This window comes from Pieris brassicae, chromosome 9 (assembly GCF_905147105.1).
Source record: "Pieris brassicae chromosome 9, ilPieBrab1.1, whole genome shotgun sequence".
Taxonomy (NCBI): domain Eukaryota; kingdom Metazoa; phylum Arthropoda; class Insecta; order Lepidoptera; family Pieridae; genus Pieris; species Pieris brassicae.
The window spans coordinates 961348-973582 of NC_059673.1; the positions used below are offsets into that span (position 1 = coordinate 961348).

At 36.3% G+C, this 12235-nt stretch overlaps 1 protein-coding gene across 27 annotated transcripts in view; it reads left to right on the forward strand.

Moving 5' to 3' along the window:
* The window catches only part of LOC123714728 (dystonin), a 256193-nt gene that overhangs the window by 176919 nt on the left and 67039 nt on the right, over positions 1-12235 (forward strand). For 21 of the 27 annotated variants that reach the window (XM_045669172.1, XM_045669170.1, XM_045669187.1 and 18 more), the window contains 5 exons: positions 444-676; positions 1169-1319; positions 1680-1763; positions 2857-3138; positions 12074-12186. In XM_045669172.1, the coding sequence (XP_045525128.1) occupies positions 444-676; positions 1169-1319; positions 1680-1763; positions 2857-3138; positions 12074-12186 (863 nt within the window). Of the gene's footprint in view, positions 1-443; positions 677-1168; positions 1320-1679; positions 1764-2856; positions 3139-5663; positions 5757-11363; positions 11508-12073; positions 12187-12235 lie in introns of those variants that run through there. The other 6 variants (XM_045669185.1, XM_045669186.1, XM_045669182.1 and 3 more) reach the window with 4 other exon arrangements.

A 12235-nucleotide genomic window follows, 5' to 3' on the forward strand; every position in this document is an offset into this window, starting at 1 on the left:
AGGTCTGGGTCTCACATTTCTGAATATGTTTCATGATCATTTGTCAATCGGCAAGTAGGTAATCACTGTGCCCGACTCATGTCGAACTCTTTGTTCTTATTGGCTTCAACGTGCGACTCATCTCTGAGGTTCTAGATTCGATCCCCGGCCCGAATTAACCATTCGCTCGAACGGGAAAACATCGTAATGAAACCGGCTTGCTCTACGTATAGACCCAAACAATCAACGGAGTGTGTCAGGCACAGGAGGCTGATCACCTACTTGTCAAATTATGAAATATATACAGAAATCTGAGGCCCAGACCTCAAAAGGTTGGAGCGCCACTGAATTATTTCTTTTAATGGCTTAATAACAGGACAATATTGTTATTGATAATTTATATAATTATGAAGATGTGATATTTATAAAATTATTAGTTTTAATAACCTCTTTTCTGTATGCAGATGCACGAGGACCTACTTCGTATGCAAGTAGCGGTCAGCAAGCAGCAAATCCAGGTGGACCAGATGAACGATGATGCGGAGAACTGTCGTCGCCTGGTGGAGAGCTCCAGGGCATCGCTACCACACTCCTCACTTCCGAGGTCTGGAAAACACATTGACCTGGAACGACTGGATAAGGAGGTCACGCAGCTGAACAACCGTTGGAACAATGTTTGCACTCAGCTGGCTGAAAGGTGAGATATGAAAGATGTATTTAAGCTTTTTTGTATGGAAACCTAAGTTGCCAAAAACACACGTACAAACAATGTATAGTATCAACTCTTAAAGAGCTGAAAACGGACCAGCCCTCTGGCATTGAGTGTCCATAGCTGACGGTATCATTTACATCAGTTGAGCTTTCTGACCTCTTACCTCCTGCTATATATATATATAAAAATTCAACCTATCTTTACCAGCCCCGTGCAAGTCAAATCGGGTTAAATCAAATAATATTTTTTTAGTAAAAGTTCTTATTGAGAATTGTGTTATCTGTATTAAAGATACACAACTTTTTCTACAGCTGTGATACTTTTGACATTCAACACCTTTTGTCTTCCGTGACCACGCACGCTGTGGTTATAAGCTATAATAATAATACATAGCTTCAATCCGTTTAAAAAGTGTTTTCTTAATGTGTAAACGATATGTTAACAAAAGACAAGACTAAAAGTTCTTATAATAAACAGATTGCGTAGCTGTGAAGCAGCGTACCAACTGCTACGTAACTTCAACGCTGGCTTCGAGAAGGAGGCAGAATGGATTGACGACTCCTTCGGCAAGTTGCAAGCTCAGCCTCCCATTGAAATACGGCCCAAGGAACAGTTTGAGCCAACTAGGGTAAGTATTATATAGCTAAGAGTCCATTGTTTTCAGCGCCATCTGTGTTTGACATTTCTTTAGCTGTGTTTTACCCCTTAGGTACCAAGTGACAAATTTACATTTCAGTTAACATACATTTTTTGCCAATACATTCGAAGTATCAAGGTTTCTGTGGACGGTTTCAGGAGCATATGACTGCCCAGTCACAATAGTGATACAAATTAAAAAATATATCTATTATGTAACACTTATATTATACGATTTGAAATAGATTTATCCTGAGTTGGTGTCTAACAACTAATTTATTACAAGAGTTGCACTTTGCATGAGTATTGCACAAATAACTTAAACACGGGACATCTTGTGGTTATTTTGCAGACATTACTCACGAGCGTTGTGGAGCGGACGCCAAAGATTGAGAAGGTTAACGTAGATGGGGGCAGATTCATTCGAGAGGCCAAGGTAAATATGGAGCCTCTAATTGGCATATCTCTGACAGTTGACAGCTGACAGCTGTCATTCACGTTACGGTATAATCTGTGTCCGAATTCGTTTGTGGAATATCCTGTTTTGTCTCTTTGTATAGGTCTGATACTAGGATACCGTTGTATTTTAGTTTTTGAGAGATTGTGAAAGGTTTTTAGACGAAATCGTCCAGCTATCCCTATTGTCCTGGATATTTTGGTGTTGTCTCTGCGGTAGTGGGCTGACTAAATAACGCTTGCTTTGCTTTATTCAAATAACATTAACCCTTTGAATGCGGGATGTGTGTGTGACCTTGTGTATGGCTTTCCTAAAATCCTTGCAAACTTGCTACAAGTTACATTCATTAAAAAATATTTATTTGTCAGTTTTAGTTTATAAAAAAAATTTAAAAAAAAAATCTTAGTCAAAATTCATTTAGAATCTCGGTCATTATGAACATCAATTTAGTCTTCCCGTCCATGTTTTTATCATTATTGTAATTATTTCCATTCCATATTCCTAAATCCATTAAATTTATCAAATGGCATAATAAACAGCACTTTATGACGTGTCCATTATATTTGCATGACAACCAAATCAATCTGTCTGCAAATTGAAAATTCTGATCATGTTCACAAATTGAATAGAATTTTAGCAAAGTGTCTTTGAACTCTAGCGATCATTTCTGTAAAAAATATAAGGGTTTTATTATATGCAGCGAGATTCAGCCTTAGCAGGTGATGGCAGCTTGAAAATGGTTGAATCTTTGAAAAAAGTTTTGAAACATGGGATAAAAAAGTAAATTGCACGCTTAGAAAATGTTTCTTAGCATGTTCCTAGACTACCTAGCTGGACCTATAAATTGGCCATTGTCTTCCATGTATGGCTGAGACTATGAATATATGTATGGTGACGCCTGTCTGGTCGAAATTTTAAATTCGATATGAAAGTGTGAATTTTTAACAAACGCAGGTTGTTTTTAAATTGGCTGTGCTATCAAAACGTCTAAATAAGAAATTAATTAATGACAGCATCGATTAAAACCAGTCTGCTTACTAACCAGACGTAACCTTAACCCTAACTCGCTTAGATCCATACGTCAAGATGTCAACGGTACGTCGAATGGCTTTTCGAGGAAATACACCCGTCGTTAGACGTTAAGCAATTGAAACGTCAAGCTGACATCGACATGGCGGAGCGGCTGAGGAGCAGGGGTCGTAAAGACCTCGCTGGTGCTGAAAGTACCTCAGGAGCTGATGCTGTAGCGAGGGATTTGGATGAATTGAACGGGAAGCATCAGAGATTGTTGGACATGTTGTATGAAAGATTGAGACGTATTGCGGCGGCTAATCCAGGCGATATTGTTACGTTGGTAAGTGTTTGATTTATCATAGAATATTGATGACCATTTTGTGTTATCTTAATTTGACATAAAGCTGTAGGGAATCTTTTAATAGCACTTAGTTGTATTTAGAAACATAGTCCGTCGATCGACAACTGAGCGATTTAAGGCAGTTTCTGCCGCGCACCACCATGTGGAACCAGCTGTCTACTATTTCCGAACCATTTCGACTTAGGGTCCTTCAAGAAAAGGGCATACCAATTCTTGCAAGGCCAGCCACGCACTTGCGAGCCCTCAATGAGAGTCTCTATGGGCGGCGAATCACTTGACAACGGGTGAGCCAGTTTGCCAATTGTTGGCTGAAAAGAATAGTCTTCATACCACCTAGCTCCAAGTTAACAGTGCCACCTTTATTAAAAGGAATGCTTTTAAAGGGGTTTGGTCGTTTGTAGTGGAAAGTAATTGACTTTTTAGTATTTAGTCAATGATTTAGATGTGTTAAGTACATATAATACAGACTTTTTTATCGTGTTGGCAAAGTGGAGGGTTATTGCACAGCAGTGTTGGCTTAGTGGTCAGCGTCCGTACCATTGGAACTTCTTCTATGTGCGCATTTAACTCCGAACGGCGAAGGAAAACATCGTCATGAAAGGCGGCTTGCCTTAGACCCAAAAAGTCGACATGAGTCAAGCACAGGATGCCGATCACCTACTTGCCTATTGGATTGACAAATGATCATATAATAGATACAGAAATCTGAGGCCCAGACCTAAAAAGGTTGTAGCGCAACTGGTCTATTTATTTTAATTTAGTTCAACAATTTTTAGCAATAACTTATATATCCTTACGAGCGAAGCTTGAAAGACAAATTTCTATACAAAAGTTAACACTTAGACGACGGTGATATTAGTAATAAAAATTAAATGAAGACAACTAAGTCGTCAAGAGTCTGGGACCTCAAAAGGTTGTATTGTACCTGATTTATTTATGAAGGAGAACTGCGCAGTTAACGCATAAACAAAACCATAACTAACTGCGGTGATAAAATTATAAATGTGTAGTGTTTTTGAATATAATTTAACGTAACTGCTTCTAGCGAAGTATAGAATATAATTTCCATATTTACCTATTTCTCACTGATGACATCACCACGGACCTTGGATGACGTTGTATTATTCACAGATTTGAATTTAATATTAACGGCTGACATTCTTGTGTCAAGGTTTCGAAGGCAATTAGTCATTCTAGGACAAAAGTGGTCAGGCCTTTGGGATTAAAAAATATATTCATAGTTGTCTAATAATTTTTTTATGTAATTGGAGGCAAACGGTAAGAGGCTCACCTGCTGTTATCTGATACCACCGCCTATGCACACCCATATTGCCAGAAGGCTCGCAAGTGCGATGCCGGCCTTTCAAGAATTGCACTATCATGTTTTTTATTCATTCATATTTATATGAATATCTTTGACTAATTCACATCTAGATCTGTAAAAATTCTATAATAGACACACATTGTTCTGTGATTTGACTGATGAAATTGAGATGTCAACAGGTTCGACAGGTGATTTATGTAAATTGGAGAACTAAATACAAATCAAAAACCAATTCGACTCAGTCTTCAAGAAAAGAACGAAGCACTTGCGAACCTTCTGGCAATGTAAGTGTCCAAGGGTATCACTTAAAATCAGACGAGCCTCCTACCGGCTTGCCTCTTGTTACAAAAAAAACATAAAGATATATATATCATTTCTCTAAGCCCCCAAAGGATAACTAAGTAATTCCGCCTACTCGAACTAAGATTACATAGGACTATAATCGAATCAACTTCCTTCTAAGGATACACCCACCATTCATCAATGCGTAGGTACACGATATTATTGCTCGACTTGTTTTGTTTGCTTAAAACAATTAGAACTATGAAGTCATACATCCCTAAGTGTATTTGGAATTAAAAGAACTCAGTAACTTTACGTCAGTATTGTCAAAATAAAAAAAAAAACCTCAATCGGTTAAAGAAATTAATATTTCCTTATAGTAGGAATTGTATTACAGAACAAGTTGAGTCTCTGACCCACTTATAGAACTGGTTGCAGATTTCTTTTGCAAGAAAAATAGTCGCTATTCCTGTCTGAAACAATGTCTATAATGCTAGCTATTATTCTAAAAATAGAATGAAACAGTGGCGCTACAACCTGTTTAGGTCTGGGTCTCAGATTTCTGTATATGTTCCATGATTTGTCAATCTAATAGGCGAGTGATAGGCCTCCTGAAGGCAACACATTTCAACTTTTTGGGTCTTTCGATTTCCGCGCGATGTTTTCCTTCACTGTTTAAATGCGTACATAGACAGAAAGTCCATTGGTGCACAGCATCCTCTATTGGCGATAATTTTAAAGTTATAAACAATTTGATGTATAAAAAACCCTCTTAGATCTTCTACGAATGTCTATTGTTATTAAACCTATTTCGTCACCTTTGGCTGAAGCCCAAAAAATGACGTAATTTCACGCGCTCTATCTGTCGCGACTTCGCGGTTTTTTAGTACCGCGCTAACGACATCACACACATGACGTTCGCGCCAATCCGCGATTCGAATTTCGAACGAAACGAGCAAATAGATGTTTGAGTGCCTGTGTTAATAAAAAGGTTTTGCGAAAGTTTTTAGTGCTGTGCTAGTCTGTGGATTTGCGGATCTATCCTTTTTCAAATTGTTTATGAAGTTATGGACCGTTATTGCGCATAAATAAATGATAATATATATTTCGAGTATCGGAATTACTAAGTCTTCGTGATTAAAAAGAATAATAAAGCTTCAATCGTATATTATGTTATCTCGCTAACAAATAGTTAATATTATCGATATTTATCGTTGCACTGATAACCTTCAAGATATGGTGTGCAATATAAATATAATAATACAATAAAACAGTTTTAATTGGACAACGTGTTAAGGACTAATCATAAACTTAAAGAATTTACAAACTATTATATGGTAAAAATTAAATATAATATTCATAAATTAAAAATGCACAGGGACTTAAAGTAATAAAATTAGTAAAGTACAGATTAAATAAATACAGAAACGTAACTGAAACCGGTCTTCACAGTTATTGTGACCACACAAAATTCATTGAAGCGAAATGGTTTTATTTGTGTCATGGCAGCTGATCGATGTAAAATGTCAAACAAAATTAAAAATATTCGTTTTTGTTTGACATTTTACACCGATATGATATTACAAGATATGTGTTGAAATAGGCATTTATGGGTTTTAAAAAACAAACCGAAATTCAACAAAACTCCTGACGGGTGCTGTATAAGCGAAATTTGTTCATTTAAGCGGCATTTGAACTGGCATACCCTCGTCAGGCGTGCACATAGGTGAGGAGTGTATCACTTAACATCATGTGGGATTGTGGCCAAACGTCTGTCCAGTTCTGTATTTTTATTTAGTGATTTACGTTAGGTTTTATTAATTTAATTCAGATTTCCCTTATGTCTGTTTTACGATCAGGATATAAGCATCAATTTATCCTCATATAGCAATAAATCACTTGACCTCTCAGTCAAAAACGGTTTAAATGACATCACGGTTAAAATAACTATTTATGTAATTGTAAATTGCTACGCTTATCTGGCCTTGGATTCTGTAGATAATGTCATCACAAGGGTCAAAATAAGGTAGTCTATTTTATACATAAATTTATTTAAAAAACTTCACTCAAATTGATTGGTCTTTGGAAGGGAATTAAATATATTAAACAGTATTTGTATACGAGGTTTCTATTATGGAATTGTTAAAAAAATGTTACGCAAAACCTTCATATAATATTCAATAACAATTATATACAATGTATGTACAGGAATATGAAATCTTTTATTGAAGTGAAACTTCTACTACTACCGGCGTTGGGAAAAAAAATACCGTCATGTTTTTCGGTTACGCGCCATCTTTTTCTTGTCCCTGCTACAGTTTATTCGAAGAGATTCGAAGCCATTAATGAAAGTTATAAATCTATTACAATTAATAAAATTCTGTAATAATCTTAGTAGTGATAAGGTAAAATGAAATAATTGTATTATTTGTATTCATGTCTATGATAATATAAGCCTTTTGTTGAACTTTATCTAATTTAACTTTTAAATATAAGGTCATAAAGAAATTTCACTTCTAAGTGTGTACACTAGTACACGCACACATTTTTATTATAAATTGGTGCTGCGTTTTGATGTTTAGTAATGTTATTGCATTGGATTAAATTAACATTGTCCTCAACAAGTGGATTTATTGCTGGATCGTGCGGTGTCAGAATTAGTCAAGGTCTGATGTGATGTGACCACAGAGAATACGAATGCATGTTGTAGGTAATCAACGCATTGTTAGAAAATTAACAATGTCTTTTTTAGGATTGGCAAAGTCTTTTTCTTCGTGACTGCAGTGCTATTCTTCAAATGCCCTAGTGGAGTGTTGACTCAGTTTAACTTTAGACGCGCATCTGGTCCGTCTGCAATCCTGGTTAATAAGCCAGCCTAACTCCTTCCAGAAGCTCAGAACTTTCCTGGCCACTGCGCAGGCTTTACGGGGCGATCTCACTTCTCCTAGGATTTCTACTCGTTGGGAAGTCACTGCCACGCATTCCAGGGCTTTAGGTGACGGATTCCTCTGTGCTGAAACAGCCTTTGCACAAGGGACTGTATATTGGGCCAAGGACAAAGAAATGTTTATTTGGGCCGTGGTGTTCATATCATTACTTTGAGAATGAATTCTGTTGAGTCTTTGCAGTCGCGCGTTAGCGGGTTCACTGCTAGCAGTTGTACTGTCTACAGTCCCTGTTTTGCCAGGTTCGCTCTTGCTAGAAGGGAAGGTACGGGCCAGCCGGCAGCATTTCAGATCCTCTCATTACAAGTTCGTGGGTAGCGATGAAAAGCCCTAACTCGATTTGATGCCTCCCAACTGTTCTATCAGACAGTTGTCTCAGGCCATCAGAGATGGTGAGATTCATATGATTGATTGACCAACGGGGACGCAATTGACCCTAACATCTCCTCCCACACATAGATATACAAGCATTACATACGGCATGGAAACATTCCGGTTTCCGCGCTATGCTTTTCTTCACAGCAAATTCTTTAATGAATAATTAAACAAAGTAGTTTTATAAATGAGAACGTCTACTTTTAATTATCAGGTTTATTGATATCTGGATGTCGGTCGTTTGGCAAGCGTTATCTTACAGATGCCAGTCCTATTTTTAAAGAGAATGCACTTGTTATTAAACAATGTTTAGTGTTTTGTTGATTATCGTAAATAGGGTTTATATTTTAAACAGTATTTACAGGCTTTCGTTAAGTTAATAACAATAATATTATGGTGCATTGAATGTAATAGGCAAGTAGGTTATCAGCTTTCTGTGCCTGACACACGTGGGTGACTTTTTGGGTCTGGTCTGGAATAATTTTACTTTACTGTTCAAGCTAATGTTAAATACTCATAGAAAGAAAATCCATTGGTGCACAGCAGGGGATCGAACCTACGACCTCAGGGATGAGAGTCGCACGCTGAAGCCACTAGGCCAACACTACTTAAATCTTTAAAAAAATATAAATGGACAATTTTGTATTAGATTTCGTAACTATTCAGAAAGAATGACGTTTTGCCAAAACAAACGATATTCAAGGTTAGTTTTCTATGACTTCACTCGGGCTTCATGGCCAAGGTTAATGATATATTCGGAATAACAAGTAGATTTGGACTTGTTTTACTTAAAATCTTTTCAATTATATTGCTTAATTTTCGCCAACTGTAAAGCGTTTTTTAGTTTTACTGTTGGTATTTCCATTACATCATTCAAGCTGGCTTATCAATGTTTTGAGACGTTTTGTAACAGTAAAATTATTATGAATAATCGATTTTCTTATGGAACGTAAATCCGTTTTTCTGATAAACTACTGTATTAAACAATTTCAAAACACGAAAAAAAGGGTAAATTACCCGAAAATCATTTGATTTGGTCGACTGCGGTTACAAAACACTTGCTATAGTGTGTAACGATTCTAAATTCAAAATAAACGTCTTTAAATCACGAGAAACGTTTGTATTACTAAAATTCGTTCATTAACAGCTAACGGTTAATTAGAAAATATTTTAAATTACGTTACAAACGGAAGCTGGACTAGTTTTGCTCCATCAGTCATGAAATGTCCCGATTTGAATATTTCTTAGGTTCCAAATAGTCAAACGTCTTTCCAGCACTGTTAATATGTTTGACCAAATCGTAATAGCTCCATAAGTTTGGTTGTATCACTAATTTTTAATGTACAATTAGGGATAATTTAATGGGCGACTCCGATGTTATGCATTGATAAGTTACAATATATTATTTTATCGCTTTAGTTGTCTTCGCATAAATGCGGAATCGCTTCGGTTTCGCATTTCTTTATAAATAAAGCGTTTCAAAGAATGTGTATAGTTTTACGACGAATAAATGTTTATTTATTGTTTTAATACAAAATATTACCTGGGCTTTCACCAATCCAGGACCGATTAGACACTGTCACAGTGGCCATTTGAGAGACATCCATGCTGCACTGTTGGTGATAATTAAGATAAATTGCGCGACCACATCACAATAACCTTAAAAATATTAATAATACTAATAGTAGTTATCTGTATGTATGTTTTCGAAATCACATCCACTACAGCTAATAAATATATACTTTACACGGAAATGTTGAATGCACGAGAGGGCAACGAACTCTGAAATTCCAAGTTTTTGCACTTACTGAACGCTTGGTTGGATAAACAAAAAGTATATATTGTCATCTAGGTGTTGTTATTTGTCGAGTTATTAATAAATGAAAACTGTTTACAATTCTATGGAACTTTCAACTTACAAATTTTATAGAACTGTGTCAATCTAGTTTCTTAAATACACTTTTATTTATTAGGTATACACAATACACAATTCTTTAAATTCATTTAATTTAATTTAGCCGTGAATACAAATAAAAATTTAGACCTTTCTGAACTTATTTTGAATGTCTAATTATTTAAGTATATCTTGATACCGTTATAATAAAATATTTTACGTAGAACAATACACCACTATGTGGAACCAGAACCAGACAATTCTTAAAAGGCCGGCAACGCACTTACGAGTCTTCTGGCAAAGTGAGTGTATATGGGCGGCGGTATCACTCAACATCGGGTGTGCCTCCAGGCCGTTTGCCTATTATTACGTTTAAAAAATACACAGGTGTTTTTCTTTAAGAAAACACAAATATAGAGTAGTTACTACCTTAACCTTAATAGTATTAATAATAATTAAAAATTGATCAATAGAAAATTTTAACAAATTTAACAAGTTTGGTTCCTGTGGTAGTTGTTTATGTGTACCTTTTGTTGAGCGAGGAAAGCATCAGCTCTGGGGTAATCTACCATGCGCCACGAACCCCACGCCCCAAGATTCTACTCCATAGGGAACTCAATCAATGTTGAAGGAAAAACCCATAAATTTCAGTATGCGTCCGCGCCAGACTCGACAATGCATTTGAACGTTTAATATAGACTCATAATATGTAAACACATTATTGTTTAGTTCATAATTGCATTAACATTTTTGTCTTATTTTGCATTAGAAAATAGATATAAGCTATACGTAATCGCCTTAGAATCAAGTGTATTGTAATATGATTTAAGAAGTTATATTTCTACTTCCAATAAACATAAATCGGGGGATTATAGTAGACAGCCGTCGTGGCTTAGTATAGACTAGACTTTGTTATGACATATATAAATATACGTAATTACATTTATTTGACTTGTTCGGTATAGTTTTTGCCGCGAACCACCACTATGTGGAACCAGCTGCCTACTGGAGTATGTCCGAACTAATTCGACTTAGGTCCTACAAAAAAAAACGGCCGGCAACGCACTTGCGAGCCTTCGGGCATCGTCTTGCTTGCTTCGCGTAAAATAACATAATTGCGTTTATATGCAATATTTCTGTGATACAAGCAAATCTCTCACCTACTACATTAAGTATAGGTCGTAGTATCGATTGGCCCATTTCGCCACCGCATAGGGTTGCGCGCGCAACATTGAAAAATCGAAGTCCCAGGAATCTTTCTAACCTCGAACCTTAAACAGCTGTTTTAAATAATAATTCGGAAACACCAAACCGACCGCGTGGACGCGATTACGAAATGATTTAAATTTAGAACCGGCATTTTTACGTTGTCCAATTCATTCAGTTTTCAGACTTTGGTGGGACGTAACGTTTAATACGTTGTGTTATTTAGGTTACATTAAAGCGTGATTTCGTGAACAATGAATAGTGGTAGTGTTTAGTGAATAGAATGGAGGAGTTTGATTATGATTTTGCGTACGAGTGTCGGGTTGGTATTTTCTTACGTGTTCTGTTCTGTTGCGGAAAACTGTCTTTTGTATTTAGCTTGTAAATCAATTGATATTCCTTTTATAATATGTTACCAGTCGCTCTGCAGCCTTTTTGGGGTCTGGGCCTTAGATTCGTGTATCTGTTTCACGATCATTTGTCAATGTAGACAAATTATCATATCAAGTAGGTAAGACACCTGTGCCTGTCACAAGCCGTCGACTATTAGGGTCTAAGGCAAGCCGGTTTCCTTACGATGTTTTCATTTACTGTTCCAACGAATATTAAATGCATAGAAAATCCATTGGCGCAGAACCGGTGCTCGAACCGACGACCTCAGGGAATTGAGTCGCACGCTGAAGCCACTTGGCCAACATAGCTCTGCTGATTTATAATATGTTATATGGACAAAAATAATTGAATTAAACCTAAGATCTAATATTACTTTCGGATTATAGTCAGAAAATTTCATTAATCCTTATGATAACTGTAATAAATATTTCTAAAATATTTAAAATTAGGACTTTTTCAAATTGTTTATTATATTACTATTTTTAATTATTACAGCGCCTTGTTGAGGCAATGGCACCGCGCTCAGCACGCTCTTTCCGCCAAGAGTTTAATATGCAAGACGTGGCCAGTACAGAACATACCTACACAACTCATTATACCTCTGAAAAGTAAGTAAAAGTTTTAATTTTAATTAGGTCAATTCGCTGCAAACGAAGA